Genomic DNA, 21,459 nt, shown 5'->3' with positions numbered 1-21,459 from the left:
ATTCATAATCAGTTAAACAAACAGATTTTGTTCTACCAAAATAACAAGTTCCAGGTTGTCATGTTTATTTCATCGAAATGAAATTAGCGTGTATTTGTTCAAAATATTTTGTTATACTTTTTCAATGGAAAATTTACTTGTACTTAGTTGCTCGTTTCTATATTTGTACAATTGAATTGGGGTATTAAGTTCACATAGGTTTAATGATACCTGTACCTTATGACCGTATTTTTAACCCATTCAGGCGTATGAGACACCGGTGCCCGAAAACATTTCCTGGTATAGCAAGAAGACTATCACTATTTTACTAATTTTTTTCGTTATAAGTTACTTAATACAAATTCATAACCAGTTAGACAAACAGATTTTGTTCTACCAAAATAACAAGATCCAGGTTGTCATGTTTATTTCATCGAAATGAAATTAGCGTGTATTTGTTCAAAATACTTTGTTATGCTTTTTCAATGGAAAATTTACTTGTACTTAGTTGCTCGTTTCCATATTTGTGCAGTTGAATTGTGGTATTAAGTTCACATAGGTTAAGTGATACGTGTACCCTATGACCGTATTTTTAACCCTTTCAGTCATATAAGAACCCGGTGTCGGAAAATATTTCCTTGTATTGCAGGAAGGCTAGCAATATTTTACTAGTTTTTTTCGCTAGAAATTACTTAATACAAATTCATAACCAGTTAAACAAACAGATTTTGTTCTACCAAAATAACAAGTTCCAGGTTGTAATGTTTATTTCATCGAAATGAAATTAGCGTGTATTTGTTCAAAATATTTTGTTATACTTTTGCAATGGAAAATTTACTTGTACTTAGTTGCTCGTTTCTATATTTGTACAGGTGAATTGTGGTATTAAGTTCACATAGGTTAAATGATACCTGTACCTTATGACCATATTTTTAACCCCTTCAGGCGTATGAGACACCGGTGCCCGAAAACATTTCCTTGTATAGCAAGAAGACTATCAATATTTTACTAATTTTTTTTGTTATAAGTTACTTGATACAAATTAATAATCAGTTAAACAAACAGATTTTGATCTACCAAAATAACAAATTCAAGGTTGTCATGTTTATTCCATCGAAAAGAATTTACCGTGTATTTGTTCAAAATACTTTGTTATACTTTTTCAATGGAATATTTACTTGCACTTAGTTGCTCGTTTCTATATTTGTGCAGTTGAATTGTGGTATTAAGTTCACATAGGTTAAGTGATACCTGTACTTTATGAACATATTTTTAACCCCTTCGGGCGTATGAGACACCGGTGCCCGAAAATATTTCCTTGTATAGCAAGAATACTATCGATATTTTACTAGTGTTTGTCGCTATAAGTTACTTGATACCAATTCATAATCAGTTAAACAAACAGATTTTGATCTACCAAAATAACAAATTCAAGGTTGTAATATTTATTCCATCGAAATGAATTTACTGTGTATTTGTTCAAAATACTTTGTTATACTTTTTCAATGGAAAATTTACTTGTACTTAGTTGCTCGTTTCTATATTTGTACAGTTGAATTGTGGTATTAAGTTCACATAGGATAAGTGATACCTGTACCTTATGAACATATTTTTAACCCCTTCAGGCTTATGAGACACCGGTACCTGAAAATATTTCCTTGTATAGCAAGAAGGCTATCAATATTTTACTAGTTTTTGTCGTTATAAGTTACTTGATACCAATTCATAATCAGTTAAACAAACAGATTTTGATCTACCAAAATAACAAATTCAAGGTTGTCATGTTTATTCCATCGAAATGAATTTAACGTGTATTTGTTCAAAATACTTTGTTATACTTTTTCAATGGAAAATTTACTTGTACTTAGTTGCTCGTTTCTATATTTGTACAGTTGAATTGTGGTATTAAATTCACATATGTAGGTTAAGTGATACCTGTACCTTATGAACATATTTTTAACCCCTTCAGGCTTATGAGACACCGGTGCCCCAAAATATTTCCTTGTATAGCAAGAAGGCTATCAATATTTTACTAGTTTTTGTCGTTATAAGTTACTTGATACCAATTCATAATCAGTTAAACAAACAGATTTTAATCTACCAAAATAACAAATTCAAGGTTGTCATAATTATTCCATCGAAATGAATTTTCCGAGTATTTGTTCAAAATACTTTGTTATACTTTTTCAATGGAAAATTTACTTGTACTTAGTTGCTCGTTTCTATATTTGTACAGTTGAATTTTGGTATTAAGTTCACATAGGTTAAATGATACCTGTACCTTATGATCAAATTTTTAACCCCTTCAGGCGTATGAGACACCGGTGCCCGAAAATATTTCCTTGTATAGCAAGAAGACTATCAATATTTTACTAATTTTTTCGCTATAAGTTACTTAATACAAATTCATAACCAGTTAAACAAACAGATTTTGTTCTACCAAAATAACAAGTTGCAGGTTGTCATGTTTATTGCATCGAAATGAAATTAGCGTGTATTTGTTCAAAATATTTTGTTATACTTTTTCAATGGAAAATTTACTTGTACTTAGTTGCTCGTTTCTATATTTGTACAGGTGAATTGTGGCATTAAGTTCACATAGGTTAAATGATACCTGTACCTTATGACCATATTTTTAACCCCTTCAGGCGTATGAGACACCGGTGCCCGAAAACATTTCCTTGTATAGCAAGAAGACTATCAATATTTTACTAATTTTTTTCGTTATAAGTTACTTGATACAAATTAATAATCAGTTAAACAAACAGATTTTGATCTACCAAAATAACAAATTCAAGGTTGTCATGTTTATTCCATCGAAAAGAAATTAGCGTGTATTCTTCTTCAATGGAAAGTGTGCCATATACGAAAGCATTTGGTGAAATTTGAAGCTTTTTCCTGATAAATTGAGAAAGATGTTACAAAAAAACGCTTTACTGAAAATCGGTTGTATGAGGGATTTATGCTAGAGTGGGCGGATCGATTCCGAAAAATTTCTAGTCAGACACAAAAGTGAATACACTGACAAAATTTCATTAAGATATCTCAAAAATTGAGGGATTTGTTTGCGTTCAAACAGACAGACGGAGGAACAGACGGACATGGCTAATTTTCCGAGGACTTATAATTTTGAGATTCGTGACAAAAAAAAAAAGTTTATTAATACTTTATGCGATTTATCTGGGAGGAGAATTCGGCCGAACTTCTTTCGAATATGCATCGTGCTCCATTCAAATTTTCCCTAAGAATTGGCGGGACCAGACCTACATGGTTTATGCCGGCTTAATGCCGGTAGAACTAAGGATTAGTGCTTGAGTAGCCCCCAAGAACTCGCTTCTTCAAACTTTTCATGAAATATTTTTTCATATTTCCCTCAAAAAGCAATAAATTTATTAAACTAAAATCCTTTAGTAAGATCTGTTGGCACGAAAAGCCCCATTGCATGTATAAAGGTACCGGCAAAGTTGGCAGTCACAACAATATTTTTCTTGTTCATATCAATTTGCATCGGTTATTGGCGCCTTAACCTAAAAAATGTGACAATTTCATTAGAAAGAAGAATATGTCAAAAATTACGAACAAATTCCACAAATAATAAGTCACTTAGTCAAAACGCATCCAAAATAAACAAGTAAGGAAGGTTAAGTTCGGGTGTAACCGAACATTACATACTCAGTTGAGAGCTATGGTGACAACATAAGGGAAAATAACCATGTAGGAAAATGAACCGAGGGAAACCCTGGAATATGTTTGTATGACATGTGTATCGAATGAAAGGTGTTAATGACTATTATAAAAGGGAGTGATCCTTAGTTCCATAGGTTTCGAGATATCGCCATAAAGGTAGACCAGTGGTGACCCTAGAATTTGTTTGTACGATCTGGGTATCAAATGAAATGGGGTTAATGGGTAGTTTAAAAGGGAGTGGGCCTTAGTTCTATAGGTGGTCGCCTTTTCGAGATATCGCCATAAAGGTGGACCTGGGGTGACTCGAGAATGTGTTTGTACGATATGGGTATCAAATTAAAGGTATTAATGAGGGGTTTAAAAGGGAGTGGTGGTATTTGTATATGTGAAGACGTTTTCGAGATATCGACCAAAATGTGGACCAGGGTGACCCAGAACATCATCTGTTGGATACCGCTAATTTATTTATATATGTAATACCACGAACGGTATTCCTGCCAAGATTTCAAGGATTTTTTATTTAGCCCTGCAGAACTTTTTCATTTTCTTCTACTTAATATGCTAGGTGTCACACCCATTTTACAAAGTTTTTTCTAAAGTTATATTTCGCGTCAATAAACCAATCCAATTACCATGTTTCATCCCTTTTATCGTATTTGATATACAATTAATGATTTTTTTTAATTTTTCGTAATTTTCGATATCGAAAAAGTAGGCGTGGTCATAGTCGGATTTCGGCCATTTTTTATACCAATTCAAAGTAAGTTCAGATAAGTACGTGAACTGAGCTTAGTAAAGATATATCGATTTTTGCTCAAGTTATCGCGTTAACGGCCGAGCGGAAGGACAGACGGTCGACTGTGTATAAAAACTGGGCGTGGCTTCAACCGATTTCGCCCTTTTTCACAGAAAACAGTTATCGTCCTAGAATCTAAACCCCTACAAAATTTCACAAGAATTGGTTAATTTTTGTTCGACTTATGGTATTAAAAGTATCCTAGACAAATGAAATGAAAAAGGGCGGAGCCACGCCCATTTTGAAATTTTCTTTTATTTTTGTATTTTGTTGCACCATATAATTTCTGGAGTTGAATGTTGACATAATTTATTTATATACTGTAAATATATTAAATTTTTTGTTAAAATTTTACTTACAAAAAAAATTTTTTTTAAAGTGGGCGTGGTCGTTCTCCGATTTTGATAATTTTTATTAAGCATACATATAATAATAGGAGTAACGTTCCTGCCAAATTTCATCATGATATCTTCAACGACTGCCAAATTGCAGCTTGCAAAAATTTTAAATTTCCTTCTTTTAAAAGTGTGCGGTGCCACGCCCATTGTCCAAAATTTTACTAATTTTCTATTCTGCGTCATAAGTTCAACTCATCTACCAAGTTTCATCGCTTTATCGGTTTTTGGTAATGAATTATCTCACTTTTTCGGTTTTTCCAAATTTTCGATATCGAAAAAGTGGGCGTGGTTATGGTCCGATATCGTTAATTTTAAATAGCCATCTGAGATGAGTGCTCAGGAACCAACATACCAAATTTCATCAAGATAACTCAAAATTTACTCAAGTTTATCGTGTTAACGGACGGACGGACATGGCTCAATCAAATTTTTTTCGATCCTGATGATTTTGATATATGGAAGTCTATATCTATCTCGATTCCTTTATACCTGTACAACCAACCGTTATCCAATCAAAGTTAATATACTCAGTGAGCTCTGCTCAACTGAGTATAAAAATAAAATATACGAAAAATTAATAAATTCACCAAACGGAAACCAAAAACCAGTTAGTTGTTATGGTATGGTTATGGCCAGGGCGTTATGGTATCGCACCATTAACCAATTACACTGATTTCCATATAGTTTGTTGGATCAGCTGTTATTGATATGGATATGGTGAGTTTGTCACGCTTTTAAAGGCCTTACCAAATAAAACAGCTGATCGAACCTACCTTATGGAAATCAATGTAATCGATTAATGGTGCCATACCATAACGATAACGCCATAACCATACCATAGCCAACCAATTGAATTTTGGTTTTCTGCCATATCCACAAACAGCTGATTGTTTATTCGCCTATTTTTTTTTGCCATTTTGTGTATGTCTATATAATTTTTTTGTGTTTGCCGCTTTTTTGTTTTGGTAATTAAAAATTCTATTGTTTTGTTTATTTGAAAGAAAAATTAATTTTGTTTATTGTTTATGCAGATCATAATGGATGACTGTAAATTAATTGAATTTGTACGCGATTTCCCATGCCTTTATGACAAGGCAAACCGGGATTTTAAGGACGCAAATAAGAAAAGTGCCGCTTGGAAGGACATAGCAGAGAATTTAGGTGTGGATGGTAAGTAATAATGAATGATCTTATAATATATGCGTACTTAGGTATGATTATTCCCAATAGTGGCAGTAGCAGTAAGGCGATGGGGGAATTTACGAGAGCGTTTTAGTAAGGAGATAAGAAGCAGTAAAAACACTTCAGGAAGTGGCGCGTCTGATGGAAGGCAGTGAGTTTTCTTAGAGAGTCTTCAGTTCTTAAGAGCCCACATTATACCCCGACCGTAAGTATAATGGAATTACTTAACATGTTTGATTATGCACAAATTTTCTATTACAACAGAATGCGGCAGAGCTCTCAAAATATAAACAGAAGTGTTGAAGTGGGCAAAAGTGCACCCACCGTTTGCGAGTCACGCCCTGCAACTCCCACTTTACCTGAGCTGCTATCTATAAGTACGCATTCCCCTCCTATTCCTCCAGCGCAGCCACCGTCACCTGCTTTATCTCAGTCGACTCCGATGCCAGAACCGCAGTCTGAGCCATCAACGTCTCGCGGACGAAAACGAACGGCAGTTTTGCGTGATGAATTGGACGCTGCCATAATGGAGACCGTCCAAACTTTTAAAGATGTATGTGCGCGTAGAACTCGCCGCGAGAATTACAGTGCCGATATAAGTGCATTTGGCTCCATGATGTGCTCCGTAATATCGAGTTTGAAGAAGAAAAATCAGGCGGTGGTGATGCAACGGTGCACTGAGATTGTCATGCAAGCTCAGATTGAGGAGGACGATGAAGCAGAGATTGTGGAATACTTGTATGACAACCAGCAGGGCGATTGCTATTTTTATAATTTTAATTTTAAATCTAAAAGGCTGGCACTAAAAGCAGATAAGAAACGGGTAATTGTTTACTTTAGCTCACAACAACTAAAACACGTTCAAAAATTTCGGGAGGGGAGTCAGAAGCCGGATTTGACCTCGGTATCAATACGAAGGCGAAAAAAAAAAATTTTGCTTCTATCAAAAGGTGTTCAGAAAAAACCAAATAACCCCCGGTTGAGCCAAAATCGAGAGCCTGATCCAACACCGGGTACGCGATCTAAATTATTTCTGCATAATTGTGTGTGAGTGTACAACAAAATCATCAAAAATACAGCCACATGAAAATTTTAAACAGTTTTTGAAAATATCTATTGACTGAAATAAACTTTTTAATTTTCGCCTTTGGATTATTGATACCGAGGTCAAAACCCATCACCCGACACCTCTCCCAACATTTCTGGACGTGTTTTATCAGTTTGGAGCTAAAGTAAACAATTACCAAAAAAGGCAGGAATACAAATATATGTAAGTAAGAAGTTTTTGTATATCCACATTTTATGCATATTTGTATTTCTGCCTCTTTACGCTTTTTAACGCCAGCTTTGCAATAGCAAAACCTATCTTTTTAGTTTATAAAGAAATTTACTGATTTTTCTATTTAATTTCCTTTTAAGTTGTAATGAAATGTGAATACACCCCGTGACATATATTTAATATGTCAATATGAATGCGACCAAATATGCCACGGGATGTTTAGTTGAGATTCCTAACGAAAGTACAAAATGTATGTATAAATAGATGTACAGTTTTGTTCACAAAAGTAGTAGCAAAAATTATTGCAACATTTTATCGGTTATTTGTTTCATTTATTTATTTTTACAAAAAACTTGAATATATTGTATAACGAAAACTATGTAAACCATTTTCAAAAACGTTTTCAAACAAATTAGAAAATTCAAGAAGTTTTTGTAAATCTTCATAAAAATTTCAAACTTTTTACTTGGATATTTTAGAAAATTTTTTAGCATGGAGTTTTGTAGGTTAATGAATTTTAGTCTAACAAAGTGCAATTTTGAAGTCTGCCAAAATTCGCATTGATTTTTGAGACACTTCAAAATTGCACTTCGTTAGACTACAATTTATTAACCTACTAAACTCCATACTCAAAATTTTTTTTTTTTAATTCCAAGTAAAAATTTTGAAACATTTATGAAGATTTTCAAGAACTTCTTGAATTTTCTAATTTGTTTGTAAACGTTTTTGAAATTGGTTAACATAGTTTTCGTTATACAATACATTCAAGTTTTTTCTAAAATTAATAAAATTAAATAAAAGAAACAAATAATCGATAAAATGTTGCAATAATTTTTGCTACTATTTTTGTATGTAGATATATTGAGATTCCTAAGAAAGTACAAAATGTAGACTGAAAATCGAATTGTGATACATTAATTTCTTTATTTATTAATATATTATATGTTGTGTTGCATGCAACATGAAAGTTGACCTATCCTAATATAATGATACGTTAATTCGAGTATAACAAAATATGGTGAATATTGAATTGTGATAATGTAACAAAGAAACACACATAAGAACTTAAATTTTTATAATAGTAGATATGTACACACCTGCTCATATTAATAGTGAAATTAGTTTTATTCGTTACATATATTGATGTACAGCGAGCACTAAAATAGCAGTGAAAATTATTGATGTATTTTATCAGTTATTTTCTCCTTTTATTTATTTTCGTTAATGGTAGAAATAACTTCATCAAATTTTTTAAATACATATTTTTTGCACTTTCATAAATACGTAAATTTAGTTCATATAAATAAGTATATGTAGCTTTAAAAATCCGTCACGAACTTTGAAACTTTTTGAGCAGAATTTTTAAAAAATCTCTTGTATGCAACTTTGTTTCTTATTCAATTTTGTTATAATAATGTGCAAGTTAGAAAGTGTTAAACTTTCATCCACTAATGCATCAACAAATATCTATGTTTAAGGTATTACTAACCAACGGGCAACAAATCTGTATACTCAAAGATTACTTAAATATCTATTCTGGCATTTGTGTAAACTTTGAAACTTTTACATACATATACGATTTTTGTTATAGATTATGCTATATTTTAAATGAATATCAATAATAACACATACAGCTGTGAACACGACAATAGCAGTGTGAATTATAAACGGTATTTTTTTCTTTTATTTATTTTCGCTAATTTTAGAAATAACTTCAATGAATTGTATAACCAAACACATGTAAACTAATTTCGAAAACATTTTCGGGAAAATGCGAAAATTCGAACGGTGTTAAAAAATCTTCATGCAAATTTCAAACTTTTATTTAGAGTTTTCAGAATTTTCTTTAGTATGAAGTTTTGTAGACCAATCAATTTTAGTATAACAAAGTGCATGTTTGAAGTCTCTCAAAAAGCGTATTGATTTTTGCCAATTTTTTTTTCAAAGAGTTTTTTAGATTTTCTTCCATATAAATATTTACTCTTTGTATGGAATGATAATTCACACTGCTATTGTCGTGTTCACAGCTGTATGTGTTATTATTGATATTCATTTAAAATATAGCATAATCTATAACAAAAATCGTATATGTATATAAAAGTTTCAAAGTTTACACAAATGCCAGAATAGATTTTTAGGTAATCTTTGAGTATACAGCTTTGTTGCCATTGGTTAGTAATAGCTTAAACATAGATTTTTGTTGATGCATTAGTGGATGAAAATTTAACACTTTCTAACTTGCACATTATTATAACAAAATTGAATAAGAAACAAAGTTGAATACAAGAGATTTTCTAAAAATTCTGCTCAAAAAGTTTAAAAGTTCGTGACGGATTTTTAAAGCTACATATATTTATTTATATCAACTAAATTTGCGTATTTATGAAAGTGCAAAAAATATGTATTTAAAAAAATTTTTTTTTTCCTTCAAAATGTTGAATTAAATTTTTCGTTTTCCGGCAAAATATTTTATCTGAATTTTGCATTTTCCTTTTCATACTAAATATTAGTATGTGTAAACACTAAAGTGCAAAACTAGAATAAGAATCCACAATACAAACTTTGTGGTATTATATTATGCTCTATTTAATATACAAGAGGCAGAATTGCAATTTTTGATTTAGTGAAATTATTTGAGCTAACTTTCTATATAAAAAACCATAATATATGTTTTAAAAATATATGAAGTATTGTTCTTTACTGTATGTATACAGAAAAAAATTAAATAAATTATATTATTCTATGTTAAAATAATTTGAAAATCTTATGATTTTGTAGCAGCATTGTGTTTGTGCAGCACCAATAGTTGTTGCTTTGTTTTGTTGTGTATCCGCCTTCTGCCGAAATGATCTATACGGAGGTAGTCATAATGTAAAATAACTTCTAGATAAGTGTATATAAGTTGGGTTCTTACCTCCTGAAATATATTACTCGATGCGGTTTTGAAATGCTACTGTACCATCGGTCATAAAGTAGTTGGTAAGGTATTCCCTATAATCGTATGCACTATTTCGTCCCCTTCTTCGAAATGAGTGTACTGTCCGCAGCGGACCTCCACAAGTTCTTAGTTCGTTCCTCCATTCTGCACTCGCCCCTTCTCCGTCAGTGTAGTTTTCTGGGCAATACCACCGACTAGTATCGTGGAACATAATGAAATTATGCAGCACTAAACATGCGAGTACGATTTTTTCTGCATTTTCAGGATAAAACTCCATTGTAGTTTTCAATACTCTCCATCGCGCAGTCAAAATCCCAAATGCGTTTTCTATAACGCGGCGGGCCCGCGACAGTCTGTAATTAAAAACTCGCTGTTCCCTTGTCGTATTCATTCCCGGATATGGTTTCATTAGATTGTTTTTTAAGGGAAATGCACAATCTCCAACGAAGAAATGCGGAAAGGGTTGTGACGATAATGGAAGAGGAGTATCTGGTGGAAGTGGTAATCGATTTTCTAACAGATCTTCCCCAAACCTTGTTGCATGAAGAATGCCTCCATCGCTTTGACTTTCATAAGCTCCTACGCTTACAGCGGTAAACTTGTATTTAGCATCGCATGCTGCCAACAAGACGATGCTGAAAAACTTTTTATAATTAAAAAACAATGACCCTGACTTCGGAGGGCATTTTATAGCAACGTGCTTTCCATCAATAGCACCTACACAATTTGGCATGTTCCACATTTGGGAAAAGTCCGTGGTTATATCTTTGTATTGCTGCTCTGTGGCTTCACTTAAATATATTGGGGAAAGCGTTTGCCAGATAGCCTCGCAAGTCTCCAACACAATCATCCTCACAGTGCTCTTTCCAATTTTGTGGCTCCAAGTTATTTTTTTGAAAGGAATACCATGTGCCAAGTACCTAAAAATCATACTAATTAATACAATATACGATGTTAATATCTGGGAATTTTTTACTGAAGTGTAATGGATAAACGTTCTTCCACACCAATTTGTTGTTTGAATTTGGTCAGTGATGGAGCCATTAGTTTTAAAAAAGTGTCATAAACCGGCAGGTACATTCTTGTGTGCCCAAAAAACTCGCTTTCGTCCATATCCTTAATTCTTAAGAAAGTTTTTTGGTGATATCCGGCATGAGTCCTATTAGCATTAATGGGGCGGGCATGCCATCGTCTTTTTTGTCTTAATAACCTTCTTTTAGCATATAACGCCATTATGCTGAGGAACAAGTTGTAAATTTCTTCGTCACTGCTCATGTTAGCTTAAACAGGAATAAATATATATGTTTTATTTACTTCTTTCTTAATTATACATTATATATTGCGGTTCATAGATGCGATAGCAAGGAATTGCCGGCAGATGAACCCCCAACCCAGGAGATAAGAAAATTATTGCTCTCAATGCCGAGATGAAGCAATTGGTCGACCAGCACAAACAGGATATGCAACCTCTTTGCTGGTGTTGGTAATATGTGGTCAACCGTCAATCCCTAACAGACCCTACCAAACATAACGACAGAGTATTAATGCACTTACCACGGCAGCCGGTTCTATGCATCAAAAGGTTTTGTGTGACAGTTTCGGTGTTTTATTTGAAGATACTTACTGTTAAATTCACTTCCTTGCACTCAAATGTATATAAATCTTCGCCTATATGTAGTGCTATATTTAACTAAATCTGTAAGAATACAGAAATCCTTATTAATTTGTTAAACTTGTAATATGTGAACAACTTACATTGTGGTACATGTAGATATGGTGCTGTATTCACCACCTAATTCTTTCACTATGTAGATATGCACCCAATTTGTTGCAGTATTAATAAAAAATACTATTAAAAATGTTTTCTTTTACTTTATTTTGATTAAAAATTACAAAATTTTGCAAGCACTTTGCACAATCACTTTTTATAAACAAAACATTCCCAGCTCATGACAGCAATGGTCAGCTGTTTACGGTTATGGCACCATTAATCGATGACAATAGAGATGGTTATGGATATGGGTATGGTTACGACCATGGCGTTAGGGTTAAGGAAGTTTAATTTGGCTTTAACGCTTTTAACGCCAAATGCAGGTATGCAAAATTACATCCTTATACTAAAGATGTGGAGAAGAGTACACCCATATTCGCAATCGGTATTCCCGCACTATTTAACCAATGATATAATTTTTTACTTCTCGGTTGTTTTGAACTAATCCCACCTCGCGTTCCAATGAAGCGTGATCTAGATAAGGATCGAGATTTGACATGGAAATGCAACAGCAATGTGATCCATACGGATAACTTCGATAAGAGTAGGTGTAGGAGGAAAAGTGAGAAGATTAACGGAAGAATGAAAGGGATCGGAAAATTTAGTGGACCGAAGAGAAAATAAAAGTGTAAGAAGAGGGTGAGATCTCTCCTCTATCTCACTAAGGTGGATAAATATATGTATAAAGTCATAACAACGTCTATCTGCTTTGATCACAAGGCTAAAATAATTTAATGTTGTTCTATATGTTTCCAGAGTTAATCAGAACTTTTTAAAATAAAGATCTTATAAGCAAAAAACTTCTTTTTTCAAGTCAGATAAATCTAAAACCACTGATTTTTTGAAGCATAGTTACTGTAGGTTAATGTTGGGTCTTAATTGAAAATAAAAAGTTGATAACAAATTTTTAAGGCATTTTCACAAGCATATGGACGGACGAACGAACTTAATGAATTCCTTTTTGCACTAAATTCGTTATAGCATTACAATGTATGTATTGTTATGAATATGAAAAAAATAATTCAACATAAGACAACTATCACGAGTAAAGACGTGTCGCGTATTCCTTATTGAGAATGGGGGCTTTCAGCGAACACAACTGTAGATCAATCGCTGAGTGATAACTTTCTGAACAATATAATCAACGGTAGAGATTTAACGTCAAATTACTTAACATAAAGGTAAGGAAGAGGAAGGATATACTAAGCACGTACTTTAATTTTTTTTCCTGCATTCGTTTAACGTGTTTATTCGGTTGTCTGACAGTTCTTTGCCATTTTAAAGTACTGTTTATGAATCAGTTTTTTTCCTAATATAATAGTAAATAATTTAGGTAGTATTTTTCCTTAAAATTCAATAAAAAGTATTTCATTAGGCAGTTGGCTCAACTCGTCGTTCATAGAACAAATTTTGCACTCAACAGAAAGAAAACATGTTTAAATTGTGTTCGCTGAAACGCCACGTTAACACGACATCTAAAAATGTGAAGGTGCTTCATTGTCATAAGTGTATTTAATAAATATTTAAACTATTTAGGACTTTTAAGGCACCAAAGTAGTGTAAGGAGTATTATTATTATTAGGCCTGGTAGCACTGCGACCTTTGTGTACATCTATTGTGCATGACGTTTCAGCCTAGTTTTGTTCGTAGAGGCTTTTAATACATCCAAGTACCTCTTCAGGCTTTTTACCATATCATTAAGACCAAGAGTCACAGCACCTAGATGGGAGAATCTTCTCCAGCTCACAGAAACGACGAATTTAACTTACTTAGGTGATATCATAGACCACAGTTTCCCATATAGCACCTAGTGAGAGTTCGTAGGTCATCACCGCTTAGATTAATGAGTTTGCTGATACTTTCGTTGCCGGAAGTATTAACAGTTTGGCCTGCCCTTGGCATGGGCAGTCAAACCAGTGACGTCTGAATTGTTTTGTTCCCCAGTTACTTATGGTTTTCCTGGTGTGTACTTTTGTGAGTCCACAAAAGGGATGCTGTAGCACCCTACTTTGCTAATCTGCATGTTCATTACTTTTAAGTTCCTGATGTCCGAGAACCCATCCTAAAAAAACCTTGTTTAGCTTAGATGTAATTGTGTAGATCGAAAAGCACGCATGGCTACCTGGCTGTCCGACATAATGTAGATGCTCTTCGAGGATGAACTGCTCGGTAGACATTCTCTACCGCAAATATACGGGGCAAAAAGGGTTTGCCACAGCAGCATCACTTACTGTGATAAGCCCATCAATACTTCCCAAGGTATCGGGAAGGCTTCATTGGAATACTGTCCAATATTTCCCCTGGCTGCAAATCGTCCAATAGCCACGGTCAGCAGAAAATTCTGGATTGGAGGGTTGGTATTTCATAGTCACCGACATCCCGCCGCCCTCCTATGAGGCGAAACGTCGTAGATGCCAGCCTTAAACATCTCATCGTCATAGTAGGGCGCTATGGAGTTCGGCTAAGCGTTTACATCAACAAAATGTCTACCCTAGTGAGGGAGACAAACAATTAAGTACAATAAAATTTTCCATTGAAAATAAAAAACAAGAATTGTAAAATATTTTACCAAATACGCACAAGTTTCATTTCGCTGGAATAGACATAATTAGTTACCTTGAATTTTTTATTTTGGTAGAACAAAAGCTGTTTGTTTGACTGATTAAAAGTCTGCATTTTGCTTGACGCATTAGCCATAAAAAATTTAAAAATATAGCAAGTATGGACGGGACTGTCTTCGGTTGTGCCGAAGACTTCATACCTTTCATGAAATAATCTGTTCCCCTTTTTTGGAATTTATGTTTTGCGTCATAAAGCCAGTCCAAATTTGATTAGATTAGCGGTATTCGTTTTTGAATTATCTCCTTTTTTCCATTTTTATAAATTTTCGATATCGAAAAAGTGGACGTGGTTATCGTCTGATTATCGCTCATTCTATCTATTCTGGGTCTAGATAAGTCCGTATACCGAATTTGAGAAAGATATCGCAATATTCCCTCAAGTTATTGTGTTAATGGACGGACAGACGACCGGACGGACTAAAACAACTCAGATCGTCATCCTGACCAATACGGTATCCTTATTGGTGGGTTAATCCCTTCGCCTTTGAGGACTTATAATGTTGATATTGGTGATAAACAAGAAGTTTATTAATACTTTGCGCATTTTATCTCCGAGGAGATTTAGGCCGAATTTCTCTTCGAACTTGCGTCGTGCTCCTTTTGAATTTTCCCTTCGCATTGGCGGGACTAGACCTATATGTTTTGTGCGTCTCCAAACAGAAGCTGCAAGGCAGATGCATTTTCACTGAATAGCTTTACATGGCAGAAATACACTCGTAGTGTTTGCCAAATCACTGGAGAGGGGCGACACAGCTTTGAAAACCTCTTTTCCAACTGAAAGACCTGTTCTAAATTTTTGATGTTCCTTTGGCCGGCACTTGAACCTAGGACTTTCGGTGTAGTTCGTGAAGCACTCTACCAACACACCACTGTGGTCGCTTTTTATCAATAAGTCTATTGAGGTTTTGGCAGGCACACGGTTAAAAGTTTGAGCTTAAATCTGAAACTTATTTGTACTACATATATGACCAAACCAAAACTGGCTTGAAACTAAGATTCTACCGGTCTTCGCGAAAATGAGTTCACATAAGTGGGCTCCAATTTTAAAAATTAAACCCGGAATACAATGGTAAGGTTTCGAACTGACGTTCTGATGATATCAGTAGCGTGTTTCACCCACTGAGCTATCACATCTATATAAGAAATCTCCATATATATCGTTGTCCGCCAGCCAGAAGCATGAATGTGCAATTTTTCAAAACGTATGGTAAAATCTACATCGATCGTAGTAGAACTCAAATGCAGTTCTGTATGATAGATAACCCTCTAATATATTCAAACCGAACTTGTGAGAATAAGGGAAAACATCAACGGGATGAAAACACCTGAATATTAATTTTATTTTTTGGCTTTTTGATAGTATGCCTGAATACATTTATTTCCCAGTTGTTAATGAATGCATGAAACATCGATGTTTGAGGCATGAATTGGAGCTTTATGTATGTATGTCAGTATAAATGCACGTTTATTTTTTTTAACACGCGTAGTTCCTCAGGGGGTATGCGTAAGCTTTTACTCCTTTTGTACTACTTCTGTATGCATATGGTGGCATTAATGCTGAATGCATAGATAGATAGATTGCGAGGTTAAGCACTGCGACCTATTGGTCTATTGTGCACTCATTCTCTTTACAACACCTCATCCAAGCCAAGTTCTCTGAGAAAATCCAGAATGGTTCTCGGCTTCAGAGAGTGTATGTGACTACTTTCTAGTTTCGATGATCCTAGCATCCTAAGTCTTCGTCTCGCGACTGCATCGCATTCCATCAGGATGTGTTCTGCAGTCTCATCTCCGCGATCACAGAATCGACCGAAGCTACTAGACGATATGCCCAATTTATGCATATGGCTCCTTAGCCTACAGTGTCCTATGAGTATGCCTGTTAAAATCCTAAGGCTACTCTTTGGGAGGTTAATCATAGCTTTGTATCGCTTTGGGTTGTACCCTTCTATTAGTGCCTTTGCCTGCCGAAGTCCTGGACTTTCGCGCCAGTGTTGTTCTCTGAGGCACGCCTCTTCCTTTATTGTATGTGACCCTATCGGCATGATGGGCTCAGGTCCTATTGGCTTTTCGGCCGCTGCCAACCTGGCAAGCTCGTCTGTTTGCTCGTTACCATCCACTCTAGGTACACATTCTAGACGGATGGTGTTATTGACTCCAAGCCTGTTTAACCTCTCCACGCACTCAAGGACTGTTGATGATTTAATCTCAACTGAAGATAATGCCTTGAGCGCGGCTTGACTGTCGCTGAGTATAGCGATTTTCTCGTTGGTATATCCCCGCTGTAAGTTTATCTCTGCAAACCGGTTCCCGCCATAAGAACTTCGGCTTGGAAGATGCTCGAATATTTTCCAAGTGGTAGGGATATTTTGGTTCGGGCCGAAGATCCCCGCTCCTATGCCCTCCGGTGTCTTCGAGCCATCGGTGTACCATATTATAGTATATTCCTGGTGAAGCGCTTCAATCCTGGAGTTTCCCACGTACATTTGTCCCACAGCTCTATTTTGAAGCGCTTCTTAAACTTAATTATCTTCCTCGTGTAATCTCTGGTAAGTTGTCTGAGTTGAATCTGCCCTTTCAGCTTCCCCATGTTTCGTGACTCTATCACTTTGCCTCTTCCACATCCCTCTTTAGCTATGCTTACTAAAGTACTCCAGGCTGCCTGCTCAATTATTATATGTAGAGGCGTTAACTCAAGCAGCACCTCTATTGCCGCCGTCGGTCATGTTCACATGGCTCACGTAATGCAGACACACGCCAAGCGTTGAAGCTTCGTGTGTGATTTTTGTACGGCCACCATGGTTGTCCCTGATGCCCACGCAACTACTCCATACACTATGATAGTTCTCACTATCATAGTGTACATCCATCTTAGGATCTTTGGGCTGCATCCCCAGAATCTTCCTGCAATACGTCTGCACGCCATTATTGCACTAGAGCCTTTGATATGGTGTTGTCGACGTGCCTCCTCCATAAGAGCTTAGAGTCGAACGTGACTCCCAAGTATTTCACCTCAGTCGTGTACTCCAACTGTACTCTATCCATTGTGATTTGCCTTATCCCGTTCAGTTTTCTTCTCCTGGTGAAGGGCACAATGGCTGTCTTGTTAGGGTTAAGCTTAGCCCCACCTCAGTACACCATTCTTTCGTTAACCTCAATACACTTTGCATTATGTCGTAAATGGTGCTCTCAAATCTGCCTCTTATAATGATAACAATATCATCCGCGTACCCCTGACATCGGATTCCGTTTTCTGAGAGTCTCTGTAGAAGTTCATCTACTACCAGGCTCCACAGCAGGGTGACAGGACGCCCCCTTTTGGACATCCCTTCGTTGTTTTGATCTCTACTATACCGTCCCCATGCGTTTATCCACATACGGATTGGACGTTGTATCTCTCTTCTCTCAAGTGCCCGATTCACACTTTCATGTGTTGTGTTGTCGAAAGCCACCTCTATGTCCAAAGATGCACATAGCGTAACCTTCCCGCACTCGAACGCACTTTGGGTTTCTGTGGACAGTTGATACAATGCAGTTTCTGTCGCCCTGCCTGTCCTATAGGCCTGCCGATCTCGATGTAATGGCATTCTATCGAGAGCCTTTGATCTAATCTCGTGGTCTACAATTTTCTCCATTGCTTTCAGACCAAAGGATGTCAGGCTTATAGACCTAAAGGACTTTGGACTAGAGTAGTCTTTTTAGCCACCTTAGGTATAAATACCACTTTTGCTCTTCTCCACAGCGTTGGGATGTATGCCAGTGCGAGGATATTCCTCATAATCCTGGCCAGGTGCGGTATCAATTCCTCTCCCTGCTGCAGAAGGGCTGGATATATGCCATCCACTCCCGGAGATTTGTAGCTCTGGAAAGGCCTTACTGCCCACTTAACTGTGCTGTCGCTGAAGAGTCCTTTGGCGAGGTTCCAATCTGTGGGTGTCGGTCTTACCTCTCGAACCTTTTCCGGCGAGGTTTCCAAAGATGCGTGCGGGAAGTGTGCTGCAAGCAGGGCATGTGCTCTTTCCTCCCCTGTCCTTGTGTAGGTTCCATCGGGGAGTTTCATCGATAATCGTGTCTCCCTTTGGTCCTTGGCTAGGGCTTTGCGAAGCCTTGCTACCTCTGGAACTTCTGTTATACCCTCGCAAAATTTCCTGAAGCTCTCTCTTTTAGCTTTCCTAATCTCTTTGTTATATGTTGTTAGATTAACTGTGTACTGCTCCCAGTTTCCCGTGCGTCTCGCTTGGTTGAAGAGTTTGCGCACGGGTTTCCTCATTTCCGAGGGTTTCCCCGATCTCCAGGAGGTTTTATTCCCTGGGCCCTTTGATTCACGACAGCTAGATTTATACGCTTCAATAATCACACTGTTGGAGTTATTAAACCTGGTCTCTAATTCCATATAACTTGTTCCTCTGTTCCTACTCTCTATAGTAGCAAGATTTTCCTGTATTGTATTTCTGAATATGTCCCAGTTTGTGTTCCTGGGATTTCGCTTTCTCCTTCTTCTAGAGGTATCGCCCCGATGACAAACTGGATAATAAGATGGTCCGACATGGAGGGTTCAGTTGAAACCCCCCGTCCAGAGACTAGCTCATCAGCCAGATCGTTACCCAGGGTTATATCCAGGACTTCCACTATAGACCTAGTGATGACGGTTGGTGAATTCCCAACGTTGTATATACTTAGGTCATTACTAATAATAAATTCAAGAACGGGCTCACCCGTTGAATTGGTGTCTGTGCTGTTCCATACCTCGTGGTGCGCATTGGCGTCGTATCCCATGATTAACGGTAATTTTGCCCGTCTGCAATATTCCGTAAGTTTCTTCACACCCAGAGCGACCTCGTGGTTATCTCCCGCAAAATAGGCCGCTGCGAAGACGATGTTCCTTGACTCTCCCTGAATTTCCATCATCGCCTGAACTGCTACGAGGTCTTGACTCCTGAGAAAGATCCCAAATTACATTATTATTTCTCTCTTTTAGATCTCTCACCTGACCCTTATACACCCAAGGTTCTTAGATGAGTGCTATGCCCACATCTTCCGAGGCGAACCTGCGTGCTATTACTGCCCAAGCAGCTTTAGCATGGTGCAGGTTGATCTGGGCAACCTTTGTGTGTGGGTGGGTCAGAGCTGAAACCTTAACGGCTCGTCCTCACCGGACAGCCGCAGGGTTTCTTCTCCTTTGTCCTCCAACCCTAGGTTTTCTAAATTCAGCCCTTCCAGTAGCTCCTGTGTAGATAGAGCTTGCGTAGGCTCCTGATCGGTGATTAACCCGGGTGCTGCGCCTGTGGCTGAGGAGACACTGGCTGGGCACTGGGTGGATGTTGTTGCTGCCTCCGCGATTTGCTCCCTAGTGCTCTGCGCTTGTGAGTGGGTTTGTTCCACACTAGCTGGGGCTTTTTGTTTCCAGGGTCTGACCCGGACAAAGCTAAACCGGCAGTTCACCTTTAAGCCAGCTTCCTTTATTTTGATAAACGATGCCTCGTCGATTGCCAAGTTTACCCGTAAGCCTCCCTCCTCGTCTCTACTGCTGATCATACGCCACAACCCCACATTTAAGAATGTGTTCTGAACATTCAGCCGTGTAAGTACGACTTCCTGTTCATTGCTGCTGGGGAGATACATAGTGACGCTATGCGTCGGCGGTATATAATCCCCCTTTCAACCGTTTACAGTTCGTGTGATATTGGTCAGCCATTCGGCTGTTTGCTCATCTTTGCAGTCTACAAGGAGTAATCCTGGTCTAAAATATACACCGCATAAGGCTAGAGATTGCTTTCCCCAACCCTTCGATACCTCAATCATTGCGGTATCCTGCAGCCGCGTCAGCTCTTCCAGGCTCAGGTCCTCCGCCGGATATTCCCTTGGAAGCACCGCCATTCGTATGCCCCTTAAGGCATCCGAGTAGCCTTGCATTCTTAACCTCACTTGCGAAGTTGATGCACCAGATGCTGGCTGCGGCGTATTCGTCCTCCTCGAGGTAGAAGGTGTGGGGTAAGCTCTCTGTCCCCTGGACTGTGTTGCGTCCTCCTGTCTTGCCTGACCTCCTCTCAGGTTGTCAGCGGGAGCGCTCTGTTTCCCGTTATGGCTTTGTTGGTGCCCGCGGTTATGTGACACGCGGCGATGCGATGCATGGTCGCCCCTCGCTGTTTCTCGCTCGCCACGCCTTAATTTCCAGGCGGATGGGTTTTTCTTGCGCGGCCTCATGTGCTGCAGTGCCTTCTCGCGTGCACTGTCCGGAGTCCGTCCCTGCTTTAGGTACCGAAGATACCACTTTTTTCCTGCTCCACTTAGCCCGATTCTTCTAGGGTCGTCAAAGCCTACCAGTTCGGGCCAGCTCGCAACATGATGCTGCTCTGTGCCAGAGTCCTCGAACGACAATGACCTTGCTCTGGCATTTGCATTCTTATTCGGCGATCGTCTTTCATGTCCCGTATGTATCCTCTTCCTTCCTCTGTCTCGCTCGGCCTTGTTGGCCCTTGTATTGGATCGTCTTCGTTCTCCTGGGTACTCGCGGTCATATTCTTCACCCAGATGTCTTTTGGCCGCTGGTTCTCTGCTACTCTGTCGATGCCTCTCTCTTGAGGGTGACCGTTTGCGACTCTCCCGCCGCTCTTGCATATCCCCTCGGGTCTTCTTTGCCGGTTTTCGCAATGGCTGTGGCTGAGTGCGCTTTTTTCTTAGGTAGATGGGTGCCCCTTTTCCGGGCTCCTTTCGCCTTTCTTAGCCTCTGCTCAGCTTGGCCCACTGGTGGTGATTAATCCACCATGGTGTGGTTTGGCGCTGCTCTCTGATTTCGTTGTGCTATGCC

The 21,459-nt window shown here is 37.6% G+C and overlaps 2 protein-coding genes across 3 annotated transcripts in view; one reads left to right on the top strand and one right to left on the bottom strand.

The window, feature by feature from the left end:
• LOC137243471 (phospholipase D1-like) overlaps window positions 1-21,459 on the top strand; it is a 636,022-nt gene that overhangs the window by 517,035 nt on the left and 97,528 nt on the right. The gene's annotated exons all lie outside the window — the stretch shown is intronic.
• Window positions 9,988-12,185, bottom strand: LOC137246287 (putative nuclease HARBI1). Of its 2 annotated transcripts, XM_067777398.1 has the most exons (5): window positions 12,015-12,185; window positions 11,884-11,955; window positions 11,236-11,539; window positions 10,236-11,179; window positions 9,988-10,171 (listed from the first exon to the last, which is right to left on the bottom strand). In XM_067777398.1, exons 3-4 carry the CDS (start codon window positions 11,532-11,534, stop codon window positions 10,249-10,251), a joined length of 1,230 nt encoding a protein of 409 aa, XP_067633499.1. In that variant the 5' UTR covers window positions 11,535-11,539; window positions 11,884-11,955; window positions 12,015-12,185; the 3' UTR covers window positions 9,988-10,171; window positions 10,236-10,248. The 2 variants fall into 2 exon arrangements, with proteins under 2 accessions (XP_067633499.1, XP_067633500.1); XM_067777399.1 differs by having other exon boundaries at window positions 11,236-11,955.

Source organism: Eurosta solidaginis, chromosome 3 (assembly GCF_040869045.1).
Source record: "Eurosta solidaginis isolate ZX-2024a chromosome 3, ASM4086904v1, whole genome shotgun sequence".
NCBI classification, from domain to species: Eukaryota; Metazoa; Arthropoda; class Insecta; order Diptera; family Tephritidae; genus Eurosta; species Eurosta solidaginis.
The sequence above is the reverse complement of the archived record's forward strand: the minus strand, read 5'-3'. Positions and strand labels throughout refer to the sequence as shown.